Raw genomic sequence first — 25,821 nt, 5'->3', positions numbered from 1 at the left:
TTAAACGTGGCGTTTGATTTGAAACTTCTACTATTTGCAGATCTTTAACAAGGAGCTTCAGCACCTCTTTAAAAAGCCTACAATGAAACTGTGCCCTTATAAATGCAATTATATGTGTGCCTTTTAAACCATTTGCACATGGTCTTTCACCTTTACAGTTAGGTTCATTAGGAAGTGTAATGGTGTTGGTTACACTAGAGATAGTGGGAGATGTTTATCACTTGGCCACATCGCACAGCTTCTGCAGGTTAATATGAGTAAAGATGGCCCCGGCTTCGTGCTGGGGGGCTCTAATGCAACCTTTATGGAGAGCAGAGGGAAGTAAGTCAAGCCTTTCATTAGCATCTTTATTCAGGGAGTAATGACAACAGTGAAGTGACCTTCGGCTCCCAACTGCACTTAAGACCGACTAAATGACTCCTGTCTGCCATTGAAAATAGCTTTCTAAATCTCATAATAATTGCCATCTCTGGAGCAATTAAAGCCTCCATTTTTCTGCAGTCCTGTCAGACGTCTTATTTTAATATCCACCCGCACTCCTGAAAGCGCTAAATGTGGGGCCCTTTTGTGTGTGTGTGTCTGTGTGTCTGTGTGTCTGTGTGTATGTGTGCATGTGTGCATGTGTGTGCAGATTAATTAAAATCCTCCTGGATCGCCATTAGAGTTCATTAAAAAACCCACAGCAATACAGTATTTAAACAAAGAGGTATGAGTCCTCTGGCAGACCTTGGTGCCACTCCAAGACTGCTTTTGCATTAGATATCTGGAATGGTGACAGCAGATTGCTCTAGAATGAAATCAAAAGGAATATTATGAAAATGTTTTGCCACTCAGAAGAATTGCACGTCATTGGTACTCACCGAGTATGCCTGTGCTGTTTCCCAGCTCTCAACTGCCTCGTAACAAGTTTGCGAAGGAAATGTATTAAACATTATCCTTTGTTGGGTACATGCTTGAGTGTTAAACTGGTTTTTGGCCCCATTTTGATTTTGCCAACAAAAAAAATCACACGTCAAAATAATCTATGAGCGTTCTTAGAGGGTGTCATCAAAATCGTTTAACCCATGTGCTACATACATGTCATGCAATGGAGGTAAAAGTGGATGCAAATACAGACTTTTATTAGTGAGTTATAGTAAAATGGCAGAAACAAACAGAAAAACGATGAAGGATAGGAAGGAAGAGCATGTCAAAGGTCAATATGGCAAGAAACAGAGTAGAATTCGACAGAAGCTTGACCGATACACATAGAAACTCAAACCTTAATAGCCATTCTAATTACTGAGCAGATTGAGTGACTAGTGACATGGTAATGTAATAGGTAATGTAGCCTGTGTGCCGATTCTAGCGTAACTATATGGACAGAGGTATTGGGACATCTGACTTTTCCAGCCATATGTGGTTCTTCCCCAAACACTTATCAATGAATTGGGGGCACGCAAATGCATATGTTTCCTTTTATTTGAACTCGGAGACCTAAATCTGGACCATCAGGACCATGACCCTGTGCACAACACGCACTGAAGAAATAGGTTAAATGGGTTGGACTGGAAAATCTTGATTGGCCTGCTATGTTCTGGCCTCAACCCTAATGAACACCGTTGGATGAACTAAAATGCTGCCTGCTGTTATACCAAGGGATTTTTAGGTTTCTTTTCTGCAAGAGACAGAATGCTGATATAAGTAGAACATAGTCATTTTCTTTAATCGCAGGTCTACCATCAGGGATTTTTATCGTGTAATCGGACATGGAGAAAACATTAAAGCACAGACTGTTATAGAGCTCGGTCGAGATTTTTTATTGGGATCATCTCGTACACTGTGACAAGTAATATTCTTTAAAGACTGCTGTAATTGCACAGTGTAAATCCAGATTTAGGAATATGATAACACTAAATTGAAAATACAATTCACAGAGGCTGGTCATGATCTTAAGTGTGTAATTAACCCATGCCTTGGTGATTTTCAGCTGAGATTTGTCGAGGCTATCTAACATGAAACTGGACATGTTGCCAGTCTGTCATAATGCCTGTATTGCACCCCATCCAGCTATTTGTGTACAGGTTAGGGTCGCACATCACATGGCACAGAAAGGTGGCAGGAGAGTAATTGCTCTCCTGGCAGAGTTGAGTCAGATTGCACTTTTAATCATTCAGAGCTGTTGAGATGAGCCTGTGGCCTGTCACAGAGTCGTGTTTGCTGATAAACGAAAGCATGCGGCGAGACAGGGTCATGGAGCCGGCGCAGACTCATTGGCTACTAGTCCACTGCACAGCATATTGCCTACTCATCATCCACTCTCACCGGAGCTAGCATACACTCAACTGATTTACAAGACTCCTTTGTTTTCTGCAATCTCTATTAGAGAACTCAGTCAATGGGTTTCATAGCCTAGGGAGCTTCACTCTAGCCTGCTTGGTTACACACTCATGGCATGTCTTGCAAATTGAGCCTGTTTCTGTTCCACATTCTCTCTCTCTCTCTCTCTCTCTCTCTCTCTCTCTCTCTCTCTCTCTCTCTCAAACACACACACACACACACACACACACACACACACACACACACACTCACCACTCACTCCCTTTCTGCTCCACGGAGAGCAAATAAAACCTTGGTCATCAAACCATGATTTCTTTACAGTTCATTTACCTTCTGCCTCTGTGCTAATTGTTTTTCAAGGCTCAACATGGCCAGGGACCATTTCAAAGGCCAAATAATGAGGCTTCGGCACATTGGCCAGTACAAAATCACACTGGCTATGCAGAGTTCCTGTTTTGTCTCAGCTCTCTTTTTTGAGTGGCTCCTGGCAGCGAGGTGGAGTCACAGTCTTATGAGCTGGAATTCTAGCCACGAAATACTGTCTAGTGAGCTCACTGATACCAGGAAATAGATCGCAACTGATGCATATGATGCAACTGGCTTTCACAGACTCCCTCTGCATGGCTCTAAAGAGGAACGGCAGATGGTTAGAGGGTTCTTTTAGTTAACCCTTTCATGTTAACACCTCATTATGACACCACTTGGGAAAAGACTGGCAATTTTGCCATAACAAATTGATTTTCGCACATTATATGGATATGACAGGTTTTTAGTACAAAAACCCATGCTAATTATTATTTATTCACCTTATTGCCATGTGTTATTAATATAGCATTAGTTACCTTAGAATTTGACTAAACTGATTAAAAAGGGAAAAACTGATTTAATTGCTTATGTGGTTTTGTAGGTGGTCATTGGCTTATCTTTCTTTCTACTATACTTCTTGTAATTTTTATTAGATTTTAATTAATGAAATGACACACATTTCTTGTGATACAATTTAGAAGAACTACAAGTACTTAATTAGTGAGTAACTACATCTGTTTAGCTTTAAGGAAAATTAATCAGAATTAGAAATAGTTTTATTACCAAGTATGCTTACACACACACAAGGAATTTGACCTGGCGTCAGGAGCTTCCAGTACGAGCAATTGCAATTGATAAATTGGGATCAGTTACTACCCATACGGTACTGATAGGATGATTAACTGTATATGGGGCATTGGCATAGCTTTGGATAAATAGTGTGTAAATACACAGAACATTAATTCAATAACCTGTATCTAAATTGATCAAATATTTCTTAAGTCGAGAACAACAACTAATCATTTGTAGCTGGAAATTTCAAACTGGAACTATTCACATACAGTATAATTTTAGTTAATAAGGTTTAAATGAAGCAGCAATACATGTTTGAAAGATTTGGTTCAGTTGTAAAATATAGTATGTATTAGTTTTTATAAATTGTATTTAGTTTTATTTTATTTCCATAATGAGAAATTATTTTCAAGCTATTTTTGAAAATACAATGGCTACAATCTGTGCATTGCTTTTTAAGACTCTTGAATTTTTTTCTGATAGTGATAGTAAACCAACCCCTGAATGGCATGACAGCCATCACCTGAACTAATAGCTGAGACGGCATGAGGAAATCTTTAATCGGAAAGTTATTAACTGTTATTAAAGTTATTAATTCTATTAACTGAAGGAGAATTTACTGCAAAACTGATCTCCTTGGTTTTTAAGTGGAACCAACCACAGTAATCTCATGTATACCAGGCTTTAGGGTTCATCTTTAACATTACATACCTGCTGCTGATTGGTCATGGTGTCAGGAAAAAAAAAACTTTCTAGTTAGCCCAGCGCAGTCGAGTTACATGAGGAGTGAGGAGTAATTCTTTGTTCTGAATAACCTGGTGAGTATTCAGTATCTGTGGGCTCATGCTGTGACATGATCTTTAAAATAATATTCTATGAATGTCCTTATCGAAATAAGCATGAATAAGAGCAACAGTAGTTTTTTTTAGGCTCATATTTCCTCTTAATGTGAACATCCTCCAGCTTTGTGGTCTCTCAGCGACTGGTGCGGGCTGCAGGCAATCAGCAAAGAGCATGTGATGTTCAGTAAGGACTGATTCGGCTTTGAGTTAATGATCGTGTGGGTTTGTTGTTACATTGGCAAATTTGTTCTGGTGGTTTTGGTTTTGCTTGTTGTTGTTGTGATTTTTAAGGTTGCTTTTTCTCCGGCCAACATGGTACACAGATTCATATTCTAGCAGTGACTTCACTAAATGAGATGATAAATAAAGAATTGCGAAGGTCGAGGAGAATTGATAAGAAAAGAAAGTTACTTTTCCACAAAACATGTATTAAATCTAAAAGGAAATCAGTTTACTTTAGATGATAGACTTATAATGTAGCATTCGTCTAGCAGTGTATTAAATCAAACAAACACTTGAGGTAGACTGTAATTTTGGCAAGAACATGATAATTTCATACAAAAACCTTGTGATTGTATAGAGCATGGTGCTCTGATGTGATATATGGCCAGATTATATTTTGTCAGGCGCCTAATAGTTACCTGTGCGTCTTGTATCGTGAGTTTGCGTTTCTAATCATAAAGCGACTGACTGATATTCAGGACCTATATTTAATACTGCTGACCTACGGGCCAACGCTTTATTTCACTAACAGACGATCGATATGTGGAAATTCCTCTATTGATCCCTGCAGAAGATGGAGCGCACGGATTGCCAGCGCATGTTTAACTATTCCTCACCTCTGAGCCGTAAATAATTTCCTTTTTAAGCGGGGGATTAATGCAGGAAGGAGTTAAGTTTTAGGTACACACTTCTTTCGCATGCTAAGTGCTGGGATGTCCTTTGCATACCAAGTTGTGGAGGGTCTTGTCTGGGCGAGGGGATGAGGAAGGTCAAGGTAATTTATTGCACAATATGGTGCTGCTATTGATTAGACAGAGAAAGGGCAAGCCCAACTGCTTTGCTAATAGCCATATAAATGTTTCAGGCATGTGTTTCCATCTCAAGTACTGGTAAAAAAAAAAATACATAAGGCATCAGCCCTGGATCTAGTTAATGTTAGAATGCTCTAGTTATCTGCATGACGGTTAATTAGTTGTTATGTACGTAAAAGCTTTATGTACATAGTTTACATTGTGTGTGAGTGCAAAGTAGAAAAATAATATTCCGTATCAACTATGCGTAACGATGTAGCTTGGTGCTGTGCGCATCTGGTCTGCACTTGCTTCGTCCTCCCATCAATTACCACTCGCAGCTAAATTTGATTTGCCATTTCCTTCTGTCCATCATACACTTCCTCTCTATCTGATTTCCTCAGAGGGGCTGGGTTTGCAGGCCTTGGCCAGGGCCTAAGCATTTATTGATCTTCCATCTGCCCAGGCCTGGGTGATCACTGAAGAGTGATAGAGCAAGACGCTCCGCTCCCCGTGGAACCATCCAGCACACACAGATGGTCCCTGTGCAAAGCAGCCGCAGCCCCAGTGCTAGTGCGGCCTAGTCCACCCTGAAAGGTCACACAAACAGCAGGGAGATTGGGCTGTTTTGTGTTTTAAATAATGTTTGATCACACACAAAGTCTCCACTAGGAATCGTTGAAGAGTTCTCAATAACTGAGGGGGGGAGAAAAAAAATCTATGCTTGTTTTAGATAGAGCATGTTTCTGACATTTATTAACTGCCACGCAGCAGAGAGAGCACCTGAGGAAAGGAAAGTCTGCATGTTTGTGTAAGAGAAAGGCCAACACAGAGTGCAGTGAGAGCGATGAGCGTGCGCTGTATTATTTTATAATACAAGCGTTGTTTCCTGTTCAGGTGCACAGCCAGTGAAATAACACCAACACCCTGCAGTACATGCAGTATTGATTTGAGCGTATGGATGTACGCCTTGTCTTGTGCGACATATTGATCTTCTCGCTGACCATGCATAATTGTTTGACAGCACAACATGCTCATTAAATAAGCCATATACCTTCATTTTCTTATTAGCACATTTTAAGTCGATTATCATATTCATATTCACACTTAGGTCTGTCAGTGATTTAAGTAGCGAAGTACAAATACTTCGTTATTGTACTTAAGTAGATACTTGACAGTTTGTTTTGTGACAAATTTTTACTTTCATTAATTACATTTATTACACAAATATCTGTAGTTTCTACTAATAACTTTTATAAACCAAGACTCGTTATTTTAGTTTTAATCTATATGGGGACATAATCAATATTTTTTCTTCTCATTGCGCTGTTTTCAGCCCATCAACCTCTTTTCTGTCATTGCTTTTTCAGTCTACCACTGGTGTATCATTTTCTGGCTCACATGACTGAGAACAGAGACATTCCTGATCACCTGATCATCATCATCATCTTTTCTCTGCTTGTGTTCTATGTAGTGGTTGTTCAGCCGTGATATATTCATTAGATAACAGAATTTGAAATTCTTTTGTATTAATAAATTATATGATGTGAGGTCCAGTTACCAGCAAGACATTAAAACAGGTAGTAGAAATGGCTACTTTTTACTTAAGTAAGAATCAGAGCCCAAACTTCTTTACTTCACATTGAGGAAAACTGTAGTCAGTATTTTAACTTTTACCAGAGTCTCAGAGCACAAGTATCTGTTCTTCTACTTGAGTGAAGGATGTGTGTACTTTTGCCAGAAATACTATATATATATATATATATATATATATATATATATATATATATATATATATATATATATATATATATATAGTATTTATTAATTGACTCAGTAGTGTAATATAAGGGCATGTTATTCTTCTGCAGGTTTAAAACATGCTGTAGCAGAGACAGATTAAGCTCTGTCAAACATCATTAGTGCTTGCTTTAAACTGGGTGCGACATGAATCTGTTTCTCTTGTACATTTTCCACTTGAGGAGAGTGGGTCAATACCGGGCTGAATGCAAAGTCTCTCGTGGAGTCAGAAAAACAAAAGGTGCTTTAAGCGAAGCTTACACTCTTTTGTTCTAACTGCAAAGGAGTCACATAGTTTAAAACAAATGACAAAGGGTATTAATCAGTCATTATGGTCTCATAAAGAATTAGAAAAGTAATAGTTTATTTATCTACATTTTGTGTTGAAGGATTCTTGTGCAGCACTGTTTAGTGCACATTACAATGTACAATCAGAGAGCTTTTGCATTGCAGTGCTCCTGAGCAATGTGACAGCCATGCGCATAGTACTGCGATTCTCTAGATTTGTAACTGATTTAATTATTAATGAACAAAAATGTTATACATTTTTAAATGTAAGAATTTTCTTATGCAATATGAAATTCAGTATGATTTAAAGCTTTTTAAAGCTAAAGAGGCCAAACACCTGGACAAGATGTTGCCTAAGCAGTCACTGAAATGCTGAGCCATTCATAGTGATACAAAGTCATTTGTTGCTGTGCATGATTTAACCATGAACAGTGGTGGAAGTGTCTGTCTCTTGGAGGAAAGGTCTAGATAAGAAAGTGGCCAACACAGTGTCAAAATTATGTCATCCAAAATTGGTTTTGGAGAAGTAGGAATTTTGCAGTTAGATTTAAGCTTTATTAGCATATTATTATAACTTTTGACTATTATTATAACCTCTGGCCATGGGTCTTGGAAGTTGGATGCCAAGGTTTGTATCATTGTGTAAAGCTGATCCTGAGATTCAGCTATATTTCATGTTTTTTTGGCTTTGCTATCAGATTCATTGGTCCATGCTGGCAAAACTGTATGGAGAATTCCTTTCTTTTTATATTCATTTGTGTGATGTTAAGATGAGGTGTGCCAAATTTGATAATAATTTGACACTATTCACTAATAGTCATGTATTTATTCAGAAAAAAAGTAAAATTGTAAAATCCAAGGTGATGGAAAATCTAATTACAGGCATGATTGCCATTGTGTGCACTGAACTCATCCCACCCAGGATCATTAACATGTCCACAATTTATGACCAAAAAGATGATGCACCTTTTGTACCAAGCACAATTATATAAATAGCACAATGCAATATGGCAGGTAGAGTTGATGCCTTTCAGCTCCAGACTCTTGGTTTCACCAAGGTTTTGCAATATTTCTCTTATCTATATATGAGTTTACTTTGTCCCAACTACCACAAATGATGCAGTTTACTTGTCTAAATTGTTAATTGTTTTAGGTATGAATGTTGATGTGTGAGTATTTGTTGATGGTGCCTTGTGAATGACTGACACCACATCCAGGTTTTATTCTAGCCCCATGGACAATGTTTTCAGCATATGATCTGGACTAACTATAACCCACACCATTGTAAAGTGGCGCTGGAGCTATTTAAACTACAAATAGATACAAAAGATAAAAAGGAACAAATATCACACACACACACACACACACACACACACACATGCACACTGGATCAGGATTTTGGGTAAGAGTTGGAAAATAATGTTTTACAGCAAACACAAAAATGTATCACCAGCTCTGTGCCAGTTGTTCAGGGTAAGCTTGTTAGCACCATTAATTCTAGCTGTTGATGATTCTATATATAAGACATCCACTGTCTAGATGAAAGAGAGTGTGCTGAATTTCAAACAAGGCAAACTTTTTCTTGTTTTATGTGAATAGTTCAAACTATTTGAGCTGGTTATCAGGATTATGACATATTCCATGTATATTGGACCCCCATCTGGGCAGTAAAAATACATTTGGGCTACAGAAGTTTACATTCAAGCATTTTTAGCTCCATACTGTGTCCAGGGAGAGTGTAATGCAAGTTTTCTCAAACAACAACTGATTATAGAAAACATACACTTGCTCTTTCCTAGCTCAACCAATAACCCACTGATTGGTAAAGTGAACTAGAGCCTTTACCATTGAATTGCATCTGCTTTAACAAGTGACCAGAGCTACAAATAAAAATAAAGCAAAATATCACAATTGTTAAAGATATTGGCAAGTTACACAATGTTTTGCTTCTATAATAATAATTGAGCTTTTACCCTCTTAAAAAAATTATTAAATGAAAATAAAATCATACTAAATTGGGAAATAAAATAAACTGTTAAAAACTAATTAATTTTTAAAGTAGATTTTGTCCTAAAAACAAAGAAGTACACACACACACACACACACACACACACACACACACACACACACACACACACTGATTTTTGTGTCATTATCCCAGTCAGCACAGTCCTAGCAGTATAACTAGTTAACAACATTGCTGATTTAAATCACCAGTTTATGTTTCAACTATGATGTATGATCTATTTAATATAGTATTGTCAATTTTTTTTATGTGATTTTATTTTTTATATAGTCTCCCACAGCTGTAGAATGATTATAGTCAGTGGAACCCAAGAGTGTCTTATTCCACTTTTCTGAGCAACCATGCCATTACCTCCTCCAGTTTACCTAAAGGATCTGCCCTAAGAATATATTGGCTTATCCACACTGCATTACATGAAAATGGATAGGTAATGTAGTCCATAACACACAATAAAGCCTGTATTTTTATTGTTTCAATATGTAGTTCACGCGGCGCTTTAACTACATTTTATTAGGTGTGAAATTAAAGAATTAATAGGATGATGTCTGTCATTGCATAAAGCGGGACATTTCATTTAGCATGAGATGTAGGTGGCCGGCGCGCAGCAGGAGAGAGGCAGGTTAGAGAACATCTACCTGCCCTTTTCAACGCCACATACCTCCATTCGAAATGGGCTTTCATCGCAGCCTACTGTGAAAATATGAAAAGACAAAGCTTTATGTGTTGTCACATTGCCTGCGGGACACTAATTGAGGTGGCTTGCTGGTGGCCGGCTTGGGCAGGGGGTAAAATCGAAAGAAAAGATGGAAAACAGAAATCTAAAAGATAATGTATAGCTTTGCTAGGGGCTCTTGGGGAAGAGTGGATTTATTTTGATGCAGTGAACATCTACGGCAATATGCAGGATAAACCCCGAATCAGAGGAGCACTATGTCAGAATTGTTGGACTGCACAATATAAATTGCCTCAGTCTAATGCATATATAAATTGTGCTACAGAAAATCTGCTGCATCTGTATGGTGTAACCATGTTTCATGCATATGTCCAGAAACCTATCCAGATGTCCTTATTAGCCATGCATACTGCTGTGTAGAGAACCTCACTATCTATTTTGTGCTCTCAGCTGCTCTCTTGTGTGGGTCCATGTCTATGTACAAGCAGTTTGTATTTGTATGGACTGTGCAGGCAATACAGTACAGTGGAAAGTGACATAATTATAGATTCACTTCTGTGAGCACTTGGTCTGAATTGCGAGTGGGGGGCAGACCTGATTGTAATGGATGGTTATGTATCTTGACTGTTTGCTGTCAAGACGATGGAACGTGTGTGAAGATAACAGGGCGTCTCATTGGGCGTGGGCAGGAGACAGGCCTGGTAGGTAGGGGGTCACCAGAGGTACACTCCAGCCAAGTAGAGAGGCTCATTAGAACCTGTGGGATGAGAGAGGGATTTACAATAAGCACTCAGTCAACTGAATATTTCCCTCCTGCTAAATAATGCATTGCCCTCATCATTTCATGTGGTGTCAAGGATTTGTAACACCACTAGAACTTGTGTAATATTTTGTCTTTGTTAAGGGTTTTTCTTTTGGCTAAAGTGTAATAATACAACTTGTTTTAAAGTATGTTAGCTAAAATGTAATCATCAAAATTCTACACTTACTGAAACTGGGCAGATATAAAAAAAAAATCAGATGATGTTTATAATATTCCAGTATAGGTGCCAATGTAGTTTCAATTTATTGTTCTGGACTGACAGAAATAAAACCTGATGTGGTCTTCTGATGTTGTTTGTACATCTGCCTCAAGTTTTGATGTGTTGCGTTTTTGCTCACCACCTTCATAAGGAGTAATTATTAGTGTTACCCTCGCCATTTTTTTCAGCTCTAACTGGTTTGGTCATTGTCCTTTGAACTCTCTTTTAACAAGGCATTTCCAGTGTCAGAACTGCCTCTTAATTGTTTTCTGCTTTTGTTTTCCGCACTGTGCTACCGATTGAACAATTACATAAATGTGGATAGTGTGTGGATAGTGAGTGAATGTTTGAATGGATAGGAAATTGCTTAGTGAAGTCTCTCAGTGATGAGGGAAGGCACTGATTAATGAAGCTGGAGCACCTGCAGGCCATATTTCTAATAATGTGTGAAGGTCATTGTGAAGGCCAATTCTTTCTCTTCAGCCCAGAGTGAAATGTGTTTGAAAGCGAAAACATTTGGATTTGGCTGTACAGCACAGTAAGTCCTTGAACTGTGTGACTCCTGTTTACAGCTGTTTGTAGCTCTGAGTTGAAAATTTATCTTCAGATCGCCCATAAAAAAAAATGTGTAGTCGAAGTTAAAGCCACTATTCATTTGATCCCCTTTTGCATAAAATGCCAGAGATGTGGAATGTTTGCTGTGTTGCAGACCTTCTCTTATAGTCTTTCTCTTCTCTTTGTGTGTGTAGAATATCCTTGCCCTCAATCCGAGGGTGAAGAGCCATGCCGCGCTCCACTCCACTGCAGCCAAGAAAGCTGAGAAAAAGCACTGGAAGAGGAACGTAGAGAAAGGCTGTAATGTAAGTGTCTCACCTTGTTCCTATAACCTTTCACTCGGAGCTGAAAACACTGATGTTGAATCTACTGTACAGATGTTTGCTGACCGAAGTTGTGAAGACTTTGGACTGTTTCCATATTTAAATATTCTGCTAGTGTTCCAAGAACCATATCTTGTCTAGTGAGCAGAGATGGAAAGTAATACTTCATTACTGTACTTAAGTAGATTATTCTTTACTCAACTGTTTATTTTTCTGGCAACCTTTTACTTTCACTTATTACATTTTCAAACCAGGCTCTATACTTTAATTTTAATCTATTTGTTGGCACGATCAATAAGTTTTCTTCTCATTGTGCACTGTTTTCAGCCCACTAACCTATTTCTTGTCATTGCTTTTTCAATCTACCACTGGTGTATAATTTCCTGGCTCTCACACACCACAGATGTAAACTAGTTTTACGAAGCAAACAATGAGCACGGCAGAAGGCAACAAGAAGTACAGCTATCGTGGATGAGACAGAGGGAGTCAGCGATGTAAACATGACTGAGAACAGAGACATTCCTGATCACCTGATCATCATCATATTTTCTCTGTTTGTGTTCTACAACCCGAATTCCGGAAATGTTGGGACGTTTTTTAAAATTTGAATAAAATGAAAACTAAGATTTTGAAATCACTTGAGCCAATATTTTATTCACAATTGATCATAGAGAACATAACAAATGTTTACACTGAGAAATTGTACACTTTGTATGTACAAAATGAGCAATTAAAAAAAATGTTTATATCGGTCACAAAAAATGTTGGTGCGGGGGCAAACAAAGAGCTGAAAAAGCCTAAAATTTTGAAAATATTCAGCTGGAAAAACATCCAGCAACTAATCAAGTTAATTGACATCAGGTCTGTAGCATGATTAGTTATAAAGGGATTTATTCCAGAGGCATAGTTTCTCAGAAGTAAAGATGGGCAGAGGCTCTCCAATCTGTAAACAAGTGCGTAAAAAGATTGTGGAATACGTTAAAAACAACGTTCCTCAACGTCAAATTGCAAAGGCTTTGCAAATCTCATTATCTACAGTACATAACATCATCAAAAGATTCAGAGAGACTGGAGAAATCTTGTGTGTGTAAGGGACAAGGCTGAAGACCTTTGTTGAATGCCCATAGTCTTCAGGCCCTCAGATGACACTGCATCACTCATCGGCATTATTATGTCTTTGACGTTAATAAATGGGCCCAGGAATACTTCCAGAATCCACTGTCGGTCCACCATGCCATCTGCAGATGCCAACTAAAGCTCTCTCATTGTAAAAGGAAACCATATGTAAACATCCAGAAGCCCCGTCGTGTCCTGCGGGCCAAGGCTCTTTTAAAATGGACTGTTTCAAAGTGAAAAAGTGTTTTATGGTCAGACAAGTCCAAATTTGTCAATCTTGTTGGAAATTACGGACGCCGTGTCCTCCGGAATAAAGAGGAGGGGGACCGTCCAGCGTGTTATTAGCAAACATCTCTGATGGTATGGGGGTGCATAACTGCATAGGGTATGGGCAGCTTGCCTGTTTTGGAAGGCACTATGAATGCTGAAAGGTATATAAAAGTTTTAGAGCAACATATGCTTGTCTATATGACGTTTATTTTAGGGAAATCCTCGTGTATTTTAGCAGGACAATGCAAAACCATATACTGCAGCGATTACAACAGCATGGCTTTGTAGAAGAGTCCAGGTGCTGAATTGGCCTGCTTGCAATCCAGATCTTTCACCTGTAGAGAACATTTGGCACATCATTAAACGAAAAATACGCCAAAGACGACCACAAACTCTTTAGCAGCTGGAAACCAATATCAGGCAAGAATGGGACCAAATTCTAACAGCAAAACTCCAAAAACAGACCGCTTCAAGCAGTTTTGAAAAGAGGAGAAGATGCTACACCATTGTAAACATGTCCCCGTACCAACTTTTTTGAGACCTGTAGCAGTTTAAAAAAGTTTAAAAAAGCTCATGTGATTTAAAAATCTTAGTTTTCATTTTATTCAAATTATAGAATTTGGGTTCTGTATGGTGGTTGTTTAGCCTGGATACATTCGTTAGGTAACAACATTTTTAATTCTTTCAAAACATGAGTATCTGCCATTTTATTTGAGTTTTTTTACTTGTACTTGTACTTTTGCCATCTCTGCTGGTGAGTCTGATGTGATAAGACCAGTTTTAAACCTTTCACCTCATCTCCTAGCAAGGACCTCAGCTGTGTCCTACATTGCTACCTCAATTAACAAGACGTGCGCACATACACGTCTGCCCACATGAACCCTCACACATGTCATAAAAATTACCATTTTAAAATTTTATATACAGAACTATAGATGGACGATCGAAACACATGTCCTTGTTAACACCAGTGCTTTGGTAAAAGGAACAATAAGAACATGTCGTGTGAGCACACACACACACACACACACACACACACACACACACACACACACACACACACATACACACACACTCTCACACCGACACACTCACACTGTCAAACAAAATTATCTTAGAATTCCAGGCACATGCTGTCAAAGTCTCAGGAATATCTCTCAAGACCAGTGTTTGTTTTTTTGGCAGGTGGCCACAGAGCTCGTCTGTCTTTTAAGGCAACTGAGACTTCAGCTTTTTTTTTTAATGTAGGCACAAAACAAGATGGAGTTATTTTGTTTGAGAGATTATTCCCTCACCCTGTACTATTGCTAAGTAAAACTTGTTCATTTATCATCCTAATCAAATGGGAATAGATCACAAATTTGACATGATTTATTATGTAAGCTTTTCTGTGTATTTGATGTATAAATTACAGGTGGTTTAGTGACAGTGCACATTCTCCTTGGCCTTTCACAAGGAGTTTTATTAAAGGAATAAGACTGCAGCTGCAGAAAAGATGAGTTTGACTATTTTGTTACATCACAAAATTTTTTCCAATAGCTACTAAATCTTTATTCATTGCAAATGACACATTTTTATCTGTTTATAGTTACGTTCCGTATTGTTTAATATCACCAAAACAAGTTCATTCCTCAACACTTAAGCGTTGTAACGACTCTCATAAGGATCCTTTTATTTCTATGTCTTGAAGATTATTAAGTAAAAAAATATCAAACGCATCTTTTCATATTAACTAATTACTGGAAAGTCATCTGTCTTAAAAATTCTCTCATTGATTCTAGAAGCACCTTCCACAAGTGCTTTATAGACAGATTTTTACAGAAGGCATCTCTATATCAACAGTTATTCATGTTTTTTAATTGTATTTATGTACAAGTCCCTGTAAGGATTCTTAATATAAAAATGGTAATGAACCAAAATGAACACATTAATATAAACCTATTGTCTACACCTAGCCATTTAAAAAATTTATCAACACTTTTCTGACCAATCAGAATAAAGAATTCAGCATCAGCTTTAAAGTATTATCCTTTCTTTTCCTGCTTGTTTATTTATCGATGACTGAAATAATAGCAAAGCGCTAAGAATAAGAGCTGTTTCATGCCTTATCTGCTGTAGCTATGATCACGCAGTAAAACAGAGTTATTTTTCATGCTATACATTCCTCATTGTCGATTCCCCAATACACCCAGTAAGTCCTTTACCCTGAATGCTGAGTGCTTGGAGCTGGTGACGATAATACAGTTTTCCAGTATTGATTGAGCCGAAGCAGATTTATCCTCTTCGTAAAGAAAAAGCAATGACCGTTTTATTGATCCTTAAAATAAGTTTTGTTGGGCTCAGAAGCATCGTCATAATTGTTCCGTGGAATCTCCCGAATGCTGGAGGGATTGTAAACTTTATTTTATAGGGAATCTATGAACAGTGACTGTCTGTAGATTCCAAATGAGTTCAGGAGAAATATGGCAGCTATAGCCAGCTGTTATCTTCGTCTGTCAGGACTCAGGTGCTTAGGATTTTTCACTCCTTTCCTCCGAGCTCGAGGGCATGTCGTCAGCAAGGTAATTTTGAAACATTTCCTCGCAGGCGTCATCCCTTACAGAGCTCACTTTCAGTTGAAGCTATTAGCTGACCAGAGGCTTTTCAATATTTGTCTTTCTGCTTCAACAGACCAAGTTGCAGCCAGATATCATCTACCTGAAAAGCACAGACAGGTCCAAGTTCTGCAGCAGGTGCTGAGATGGGAAACAGGAGACACCTTTGTTTTTGAATATAACCTCACTGTTTACCGATGGGTCGGTTTTATTAATCTGCTTGTGTAGTCTAATCCAATTTAATGAGCCTCCAGATTGCATTATGAGAGGCTTATCCTGAGCAGTGGGTGAAGGGCAGGTATGTATGTGAGACTCAGGAGCATTTTTTCCCCCCCTCAAGCTCATGAACAAACATGAACAAAAAGAGAAAGACAAGCAAGAAAAAAAAAATAAAATCTACTTTGCCTTTAACGGCAAACTCTAAATCTCTCCCAGCAAAATCCCTCAGCGTGCTAGTGTTAGATACCTCCTGATAGAAAAGCCATCTATACAGGCCAGAGGATAAGTGTGTCACTACCACAGCCACAGTGAGTTACTGTGTGTGTTTCTGTGTGCGTGTGTGTGTGTGTGTGCACTCTTCTTGCCCTCCCTTCTAATAGTCATTGCTATTTTCTGTCTAGTGTCTATGCTCTGCTACTGGAAGCAGCTTTTGGGAGATTTTTTATTTTATAGATTTGAAGTAATTGCTTCAATGAGAGCCAATAAAACTGATTAGGAAATCGCGTTTCAAAAATTATATTTCAAATCATCTGAGCACAAGAAGATAGCCAAGCTCTAGTGCTGTAATATAAAGTCTTAAAAATACCCTCATTACATTTTAATTTACAGCACAGATCGTTTTCCTCTACTTTAGATCCAATTAAGCAGTCACGTTTATTCAATTAATATGCTCAAATTAGAGTAAATCAGGTGTGAGATATTATGTTTTAGTACATTATAAGAACAAAAGTTTATGGACACCTGAGCATAAGATTCGTGTGTGTTTTTTAAACATCCCAATCCACATTTAGTCGCATTTACTGTAATAATAATCTTTCAGGAAGATGTTTTAGTAGCGTTTGGAGTGTGCTTGTGCAGATTTGTGCTCAGCTTCAAGGGTGTTAGTAAAGTCAGGTCCTGGTGTTGGTTGAGAAGCTTTGGGGTGCAGTCAACATTCCAATTCATCCCAAAAGTGTTTGGTAGGATTGGGGTCTGAACTCTGTACCAGGCCTCTCAGGATCTTCCACTCTAAGCTATGTAGACAAGTTTTTTAGTTCAAAAAATGTACAGCTACCACATCCAAAGACATCTTTTACAAGAGTGTGTGCCTCCTTAATTGTGGCAGCAGTTTGGGAAAAAAAGGTCAGGTTTTCCTACACCATTGTCCATATAATGTATGTCTCGGCCTGATATATGTCCAATGAAGCAAATTCCTTCTATTTCAGGAAAGGTGATTTGTACCACAGCCCTTTTGAATTCTCAAATCAGATCGGTCAGATGGTGTCTGACGTTTTTATAGCAGCAACCATGTGACGGCGATGTCGACTTTCATTTTAAACACATGCTTATATTTGTATGTTTTTGTTATCCCTTTCATAGAAACACCCATCAGACTTGCATTGACATAATCTAAGCTAACGATAGACAGATTTCTTCATGTACTTTTCAGTCAATGAAGCTTTTGTGTAAGACCCTGAAGTCTCAGATATCAGTGTTTAGTTAAGGTCCTTAAGTTTTGCTCCACCGAATAATGTTCAGGATAGATATGTTCATGCTTTCCAGGTTTCCAGCAACATGATAAGATATTATTAGTTTTTTTTTGTCTTAGTTACTTTAAAAGTTAGAAGTAAAGAGAAGCTGGTAAAGGAATGAATGTTTATAGCTGTTATCACATAACTGATATCATGAAATGACTAAAGGGTCATGACATACTTCAATTCAAATTCAATTATCTATAAACAGATGGCTAGATAGAAAGTAAGCAACAGTAAGAATGGAATAATAACGTTATAATAACATTCTAATACATATTAAATACAACATATGCAAATATTAGTCAAATATATGTTTGTGACATGTAACTTGTACATGCAACAGTGTAATATATGCATTCTAATGGATCAAAAACTTCAGCACGTTAGTTTTCTTATACCTTTACTTATCTTAACCCTGATACAGATTGAGCACAACCAGAGAAATCCTGTGTATTTTTAGTTACAGTACCAATACTGCAATGTTTTATTCGTTTCTTCTATTTGAAAGAGAGAGGTGTGCAGCAATAGATCCAGTCGCTGCACTCTAATCTCTGCATGCGGAATCATTTCTACTTGCATAGAGCATTGAGAATGAGGCTGCATCAGCACCGGTGCCAGGTTTATGTGCCACTGTTGAAGGGAAATATATAGAGTAAAATGAAGAATAAATGCTCCACTCCATCACTCTCAGATAAAAGTAAATGGATCATGCCTCTAATAGCGCAGGAAGACAGATTGCTCATTAAACCATCTGAATGTTATAAAAAGGAGGTGATTATTTTTTTTCTCTCTCTTTAAAATATATTAAAGCATCCAAAAGAAGTTTGTCTCACTTTATTCATTATGACAACTGTAGGAGTATTTGTCAAATCAGCGTAATGGTTTTATAGAGACATAGTGTTAAGACACGCTTTAGTTACCCCATGCCGTCTCCTGGTGCTGTCAGCCAACAGGGGGCGACACTCACAGCAGCAAGGAGCCACCGGTCTTGGTATAGGTAACAGTGCAAATTAGTAAGAGAAACAGTGAGCAAGAGCAGCAGCCGTTACTTATCTCTAACAACCTGGCACCATTACATGCCACTTGATCAACCTGGCCATTGATTGCTCCTACCTGAACCAATGCCAGCCTGCTGCTCTGCACAGGATATAGAGGAGGAAAGAGGGTGTTCAGCTTGGCGGGGGATGTAATAAGGAGGTGTTGTTGGGCTCGTGATCGATGGGTTTTATCAGCTGGAACACACAGATAGCCCTCACCCCCCACTCATAATCCCAGAGCTTTCCTCTCTCTACTCCCCTCTCATAGGATTTAGCAACAGCTCGAAGGATTAGACTAGCAATGCTTCCCTGTGTAAGCCATCCTGGTAGAGGGGAGGGAGATTACATGAATAATGTTGGGGTTTGATGTTAATAGAAAGCCCTAATAAGTCTTTTTTTTCCTCTCAGCATATTTCCATGCTTCTTAATGTACAGAGGAATACACAAAGGACTCTTTTTTATGCCTCGCTCAGCTGGCTGTGCACACTAGCAGCAACCGAGTAATAATCTGAGTGGCTTTTACTCATAATGGTTGATTTGACTCTGTCATGAGCTTTCATTAAAGTCATTTCCGCAAGTCGCAGATGTAGAACCCATGGCGAATTGAATGTGTTTTTGTTATTTTCTTCATACGTTCAAAATCATCATGGGGGGGAATGATGACTGAAATCCCTTTTTAAAAGGCGTGCATCAAGTGCAAGGCAAGATTTCTCATAATTAGTACAATTTAACGTGAATCTGGATCATAAAATGAGTCCTAAGAAGTCGCAACTCTTTTCACTTCGCTGCGTCATTCACTATAAATAATACGGTGAAGCTGCTAGTGTATTTGCTTCTGTTTATCTGCTGTAGAGATAACTTCAGGCCATTTCTTTTTTATTTAACAAATATTTTGTTACAATTTGATTTACGCCCTACATGACGCACGTGGTGGATCTACAGGTTATATGTTTCGCATTGTGAATCAAATGGGTATAAATATTTGTTATGTTATGTTATTTATTTTTTATAGGAACATTTTAATTAGTGGCAGTTTTGCAAAGAGCAAATGATTGTGGGCCGCCCACAGAACGTATTCTGCGAGTATAACTCTCAGCTTCTGGGTGCTATATTATCATGTCACCCACCAAGTCTTAACAGTGTAATAATTATCTTTTTCCCCATCATTGTGTTTTAAATATTTGAACAACTAGAAGCAAAATTCATTTGTTAATTCCACTCGATTAGATAAAGACATTGGTGGAGGATAGTGGGGGGGAAATCACTTGCTCACAATGCGCTTGGAATCATGCAGATTAGATATCAATATGAAATGCTGAGCGTTCTGTTGTACGAATATAAATGTATAAAATTTCTGTATAAACGCCTTTGGCCTTTTTTGTAGTGCGGAAAACTGAGTTAGCTTTCTCATGAATTAAGACTACACATTCAATGTAGTCAGCAACATTGCCTGGGTGAAATTTATATTCGTATTTAGTCACTCTGCCAGGCCATGGCTTTCATATATCAATATAAAACTCCGCATTTGTCATGGCTTATGCTCTCATAAAGCAAAATTTTAAATGACTTGAGCTACAAGCCATACTGTACTATACAAAATGCACCATTTTACAGTAATACTTTTTTCTCACATCTGGTTAATTGTAGAGCCTGCACATTCACATCAGTGCAAATATTTCTGGATGCTGTAGTGTCTTTTGGTCAATACTTTACCACTGCTCAATGCTGTTGTGTGCTTAGTGAACAAGAGAGTGCAATAGGAGCTGTTGACTGTTTGTCAGTGAGGGTTATCAGAGATAATGACTCCTGCTCTTGAGTGTGAGAGGGGGATCAGGGTGTGTGCATGTGGCAGAGTGTGTTCTCTACGAGAGAGGGACACAGTGTTTATCAGTGGAGCTGAGAGGTAAAAGCGTCCTCTCACTAATCACTCACATGTCAATCCCAGCAGGCCTCATTCCAGCCCTGCACTTACCTCCAGGGTCAGGGGCTGGAGAGGCCGATCGCCATGACAACAGCATGCCAGCCGCTCAAACTGCGGCATTTTCAACTGTGACACAAGTTGATAGCGTCACATTTAATGAAATGTGAAGGCCAGCCTGTGGAAGTATGCCCTGATTTGCATAACGGCTAAAGGGATAGTGGGAGGGGGGGAGAAATCTTAGTGTTAATACCAGAGTGGATTATGTGCAAAGCGTGTGTAATAACCTCTCGATCAATGAAATGCATCAGATACAAACAACCAAACAAATAGCATGACTTCCTCTACTTATAATCTCATCCCTCTTTCTCTCTCTCTCCTTTTCTCTCTGTCTCTCTCATCCTCTCTCTCACGCTTAGAGCTGCGTGAAGCTGGAGAACAATTTTGATGACATCAAACACACGACACTGAGCGAGCGCGGAGCACTTCGGGAAGCCATGAGGTAAGACACTGGTCGCCATGGCAACAATCACAGATGTGGCAAAGAGGAAGAGCATGAGTGTGTGCAGGGCGGAGGCTAGTCATTCTTCATTACTGGAGGGACAAATGAGTTTATTGCAGCCTTTTGGCCGGCATTTCTGAGATATTTATATGTACAGGGAGGAGTCTTTCCTTAGGGCTGTGTGTCAGCTTCATGGCTACCTGTGGTGAATTGCATTCTAGCACTATGTAATCATATAAAATGGGCATTAAGTACTTGTGGAGTAGTTATCACACTGGGGTAGGCCTTTTGCTGGCTGCTCAATTTGGACGCCTTATACATGTTGCTCCCTTCTGCTTGATGACCACCTTGGTTCTTTTGCACACAGCAGTTCTAACAAGCCAAAAGTGACTTGTTTGCACTTCAGATAAATGGAGTTGTAAGTACTAAAATGTTTTACTGACCCCAACCCCTTAACCTTGTGTAAGGAAGGAAAATCATACTAATGTGCCACCTTTGTACAGTGTTTCCTTGTTTGGTCTGATTACCAAACACTATCAAGCTCAGTGTTCATAAAGGGTAGAGAGTGTGTTAAATGTGAATTTTTATCTACTTTCATCTCATTGATCTGCATCACAAATGGAATTATGGAGTGCAGTAGGACGATGACCAGGAATCCTTAGTGTACAATGGCTGTTGCAAAATCTGCTTTAATCTTCTTAACTTCATTAAGAAAAGATAGAGGAGGATTACAGAGAACTGCATGTAAATGAGCTTAATTCCTAGTGAAATTTAAACAGCTCAAAGATAAATACATCATCAGGGAGGCAAAAACTAGTATCAGCATCAAAATAATAATGAATTGAATTCCCTTCATGAGGAACTGTGTTTAGGAAGAATCGGTTTGTGTGAGATTATTGATGAATTCTGTAATTCTAAGATTCTGGCAACCAGTGTAGAGTACATACATGCTCCTATTTGCTGTACTATTCTTGTGAGGATCTTCTTTAGTACATTTGTTAATGCATCTAATGAATGACTGCATTTAACCCTAACTGTTACCTCAGTAACAAAGTAAAAACATCTTGATAATGGACTTTAATGGTGGATGTAGTATGAGATTTATAGAGAAGTTTGAACAAAAAATGTGAGATTTAGCAGAATGTTCAACAAACAAAAAAAACCCCCACAAAAATGGAATTCATAAAAATGACGTATGTATGTACAATATATTCTTTTGGTTTTACTTCATTTTTTTGTTTCTGTAGTGCTTTTTGACCTCTAGGCCATGGCCCCCCAGTGGACTATGATGGTATGAAGTGTATGCATGCCAAGGTCCTGATCCTGATGAACCAACATGAAAAAGAAACACTGTGATGTTGAACATTCTCTTGTCCATCATGGGGCAAAAAAAGTAAATACATAAATAAAAGAATGAATATAATAATAATAAAAAAAAAGACAGATAAAATAAGAATAATATTTAAAAAAAATTTTTTTATTAATTTTGAAAATGTAAATAATTTTTATATTTAGGACACTGATACAACACTGCAAGTGCTGCTTTATTTCTGTTGTTCAACCTGAAACACAAAACTGAGTATATTGAGAGTTACGCTATCTGGAATATAATGTTTTGAACACCAGTCATCCCGCTCACACTCCTGCTCAGCATGATGTCTAACGATTTAATTTTATCCAGGATTTGTATGTTCCAGTTAATGTGTGGTGATTAAAACAGAGAGAGACAAGAAAAAGAAGAATGTGTGGCAACCAGCCTGTGATGAAGCATGTAATGTTCTGTTGTCATGGCAGGGCTGAATGTCCTGTTCACACTGCAAGGTAGAGGAGATTGGCAGAGATGGAGAAGGTTAGACTACTCATTTGTATTTGTTTCAGGTTGTTCTGCCTGTAACTGTGCGGATATGAGTCTGTGACATGACTTTAATTGCCAGAGTTAACAAGGTTAGCTACACTTCGCCAATTTCATGCTACACTCATATCCTGCACATTCAGAATGAATATCCGTAAACTTTCACCCAAAGGCACATGGTGGAGAATAAATCTGGCCAATCGTTTTAATTATCTACTGATTACGGTGGGGGGAAAAACAGTGTTGCTTCTCTTGCTGTTTGTCGACCCTGTTTCCCTCGTGCCATTGATATTTGACTGAAAATGTTAAATTGCATTATTTCAACAACGAATATTTATATAATAATAATAATAATAATGACTCATTATTAAGAATTTATCAGTTCCTTTATATTAACAACACACTTATTTTCATACCCTCAACTTACCTAAGATATGAATGTGTAGCCTGAAATGTTTCCACTGTAAGTTTGAGTATTTGAGAAGCTGAAAAAAAGCAGACTAACATGAGGTTCGGCAGATAGTTTGAGCAGAAGATTCTCTGCATCACCGTTTCAAAATGTGGTGGGTCTTTAACATCATTTGGGAGGTATGAAGAGCAGTGAGCACCGAGTAAAAGAGCACTCAAGGCCATGCTAACCAATGCAGCCTCTTTCCTGTGTTAGTGATAGGATTGAAATAGATGGCTTTAGTGCCGGAGGTTTAGGCAGTAATGTGAAAGTCTTATCTTCTATTATTCTTTTATGTGTTGCTGAAGTTTTACCAACAGATTCCATAAGTAAATGATCCATGTGATGTGTTTGATCAAACTCGCTACATTGTTCAAGTTTAAGTTTATTTCTATAGCGCTTTTCACAATGGACATTGTCTCGAAGCAGCTTCACAGAATTTAATGATTTCTTTCTGGATTTCTTTAAATCCATGAACCAGAAGTCATTTCTTGCACTATTTATAATTCAAATTCTAATGCTATTTTTCTTTTTTCTTTTTTTTTTATAAAATCATTCAGATGCTGAAACACGTGCAGAGCGCTGTGGTATACTTTTAGGGACAGGGGCTAATAAATTCTGTGCAGCGCTCCTCTGCTGCGGACCCTGCAGCGTTGCATATTCTCGCTTTCTCTCTGAGCATTGCACGAGCTGCACTTACAATTTCACACCTAAATGAAAGCTCATGATGCACATGCGTGTGTAGCCACAGTCATCTGTCTGTGCTTTGATTCACTCTGATTGTACAATGGGCTGGGTGGCGGCCATCGTTAACCTCGGTGCCACTGCTCGGTGGGCATGGACTCACTGGGGGAATACAGTGCCCTTAAAGCCTCCCCACACTACATTCAATAGACATAAAAAAATTCTATTGAATTTCAAAGAGCCAGGACCTTGGGAGCACTTCTGCTGACCTTTGTCTATGTGCCATTGTTGGTCATCAGTCATATTTATCCTCGATCCAAACACAGGAATCACGTCTAAAACCTTGCATTCAAAATGCCTCATTCTTTTTTTTTGTTATATTACTTATAAAGTAATATACATATTAGGCTTGTATGCTTTATTTATTCCAAAATGCCCAAAGACAATATTATTGTGGCCAGGTTTTCTGTTTAGCATTCTAGCCTCGGGAGAGGGAGAGATTTGAAAAGATCTTTCAATATCATAATGTCCAATGCCATTTTCAGCCTAAAATAGAACAACTGCAATGTTTCTCTAGTATTGTAACGTTGGTAACTGTTTGAATGATTGAAAGCTGGGGAAATTATATTATCAGTTGTTGTCTTTGCTTTTTAAGCCTATTCCGAGTCAGAGGAATTCTCTGTTCACTATTTATTCGTATGATTAGTATTTGACATATAATAATGAATTTTGTTGAAGTTTGTGTGTTTGAGTGTGTGTGTGTGTGTGTGTGGGTGGGTGGGTTGTTGGAGTGTGAATGTGTAGAAAATGGTCATGGTCTAGCATGCAGGGTTGGAGAATGTGTGAAGTCCTTCAGCTCTCACTGCGCTGTGTCTGGGTCAAGACGGTCATCCTGGTATTTGCCTCTGCTCATTATCTGTGTGCCAGAGCTGATCTCAGGTTAAAGCAAAGCAACTAATGGCCGGATTGGGCGAGATTACTGCTGATGAAGCTTGCGAGCTCACATACTGCACTCTGCTGTCCTCTGCAGTTAAGACATGATTACAATCACTGCACTGGACACTGTTAGTTCAGTTGGCAAAAAAAAAAAGCTTAGCAGGCTCCATTAAAAAAAGCTCAGGCAGTTAAAAAAATAACTTAAATATAGAGACTATATAATGGTGATTTTTGAATGTTTACAGCGCAGGTTACTTTGAGATTTTTGACTCATTTGTGTGATTTATTTTTATGGAACATGCGACCACTTACAGGCATAAGCTCAACAAGTTGGATGTATTTACCAGGCAAATGTATGACATTTTAAGAAGTGCTGAAAGTACTAAAAATGTAAAGAAAAAAGTCTGTTTTCCCTTGGTGGTGTGGGAAGTCATTGGAATTGACTTTAATTGGTTAAAAGCATGACTGCTGAAGCAATTAAAATGACAGGTGAACCTGTGTGGTGGGCATGTTCCTTTAACCTCACCTGTCTAATTTGACATGTCCTAAACCCTTCTCCAGACGTTTCCATGGCAGCAAGTATTTTGATTCATTTAACTTTTCAGACTTAAAAAAAAAACTACTCAGTTGTGTTCGGAGGATCCTTATTATTTCCTCTTTAATATGGAGTTTTATTTGCTATAATTGGGTCTTTAAGTGTAGAAGAAGGATATTTCAAAAAGTATTGGTGTGGGCAATTCCAGCTTTATGGATGTGACATTTGCTCTTAAAT

The 25,821-nt window shown here is 38.3% G+C and overlaps 1 protein-coding gene across 1 annotated transcript in view; it reads left to right on the top strand.

Annotated features, from left to right (window-relative positions):
* The window catches only part of dpyda.1 (dihydropyrimidine dehydrogenase a, tandem duplicate 1), a 130,169-nt gene that overhangs the window by 5,133 nt on the left and 99,215 nt on the right, over positions 1-25,821 (top strand). The window contains exons 2-3 of the mRNA XM_046846245.1: positions 11,831-11,941; positions 21,047-21,129. Coding sequence (XP_046702201.1) covers positions 11,831-11,941; positions 21,047-21,129 — 194 coding nt within the window. The remainder of the gene's footprint in view (positions 1-11,830; positions 11,942-21,046; positions 21,130-25,821) is intronic.

This window comes from Silurus meridionalis, chromosome 4, assembly GCF_014805685.1.
Source record: "Silurus meridionalis isolate SWU-2019-XX chromosome 4, ASM1480568v1, whole genome shotgun sequence".
Lineage (NCBI taxonomy): Eukaryota > Metazoa > Chordata > Actinopteri > Siluriformes > Siluridae > Silurus > Silurus meridionalis.
This window is presented reverse-complemented; position numbering and strand designations above follow the sequence as displayed.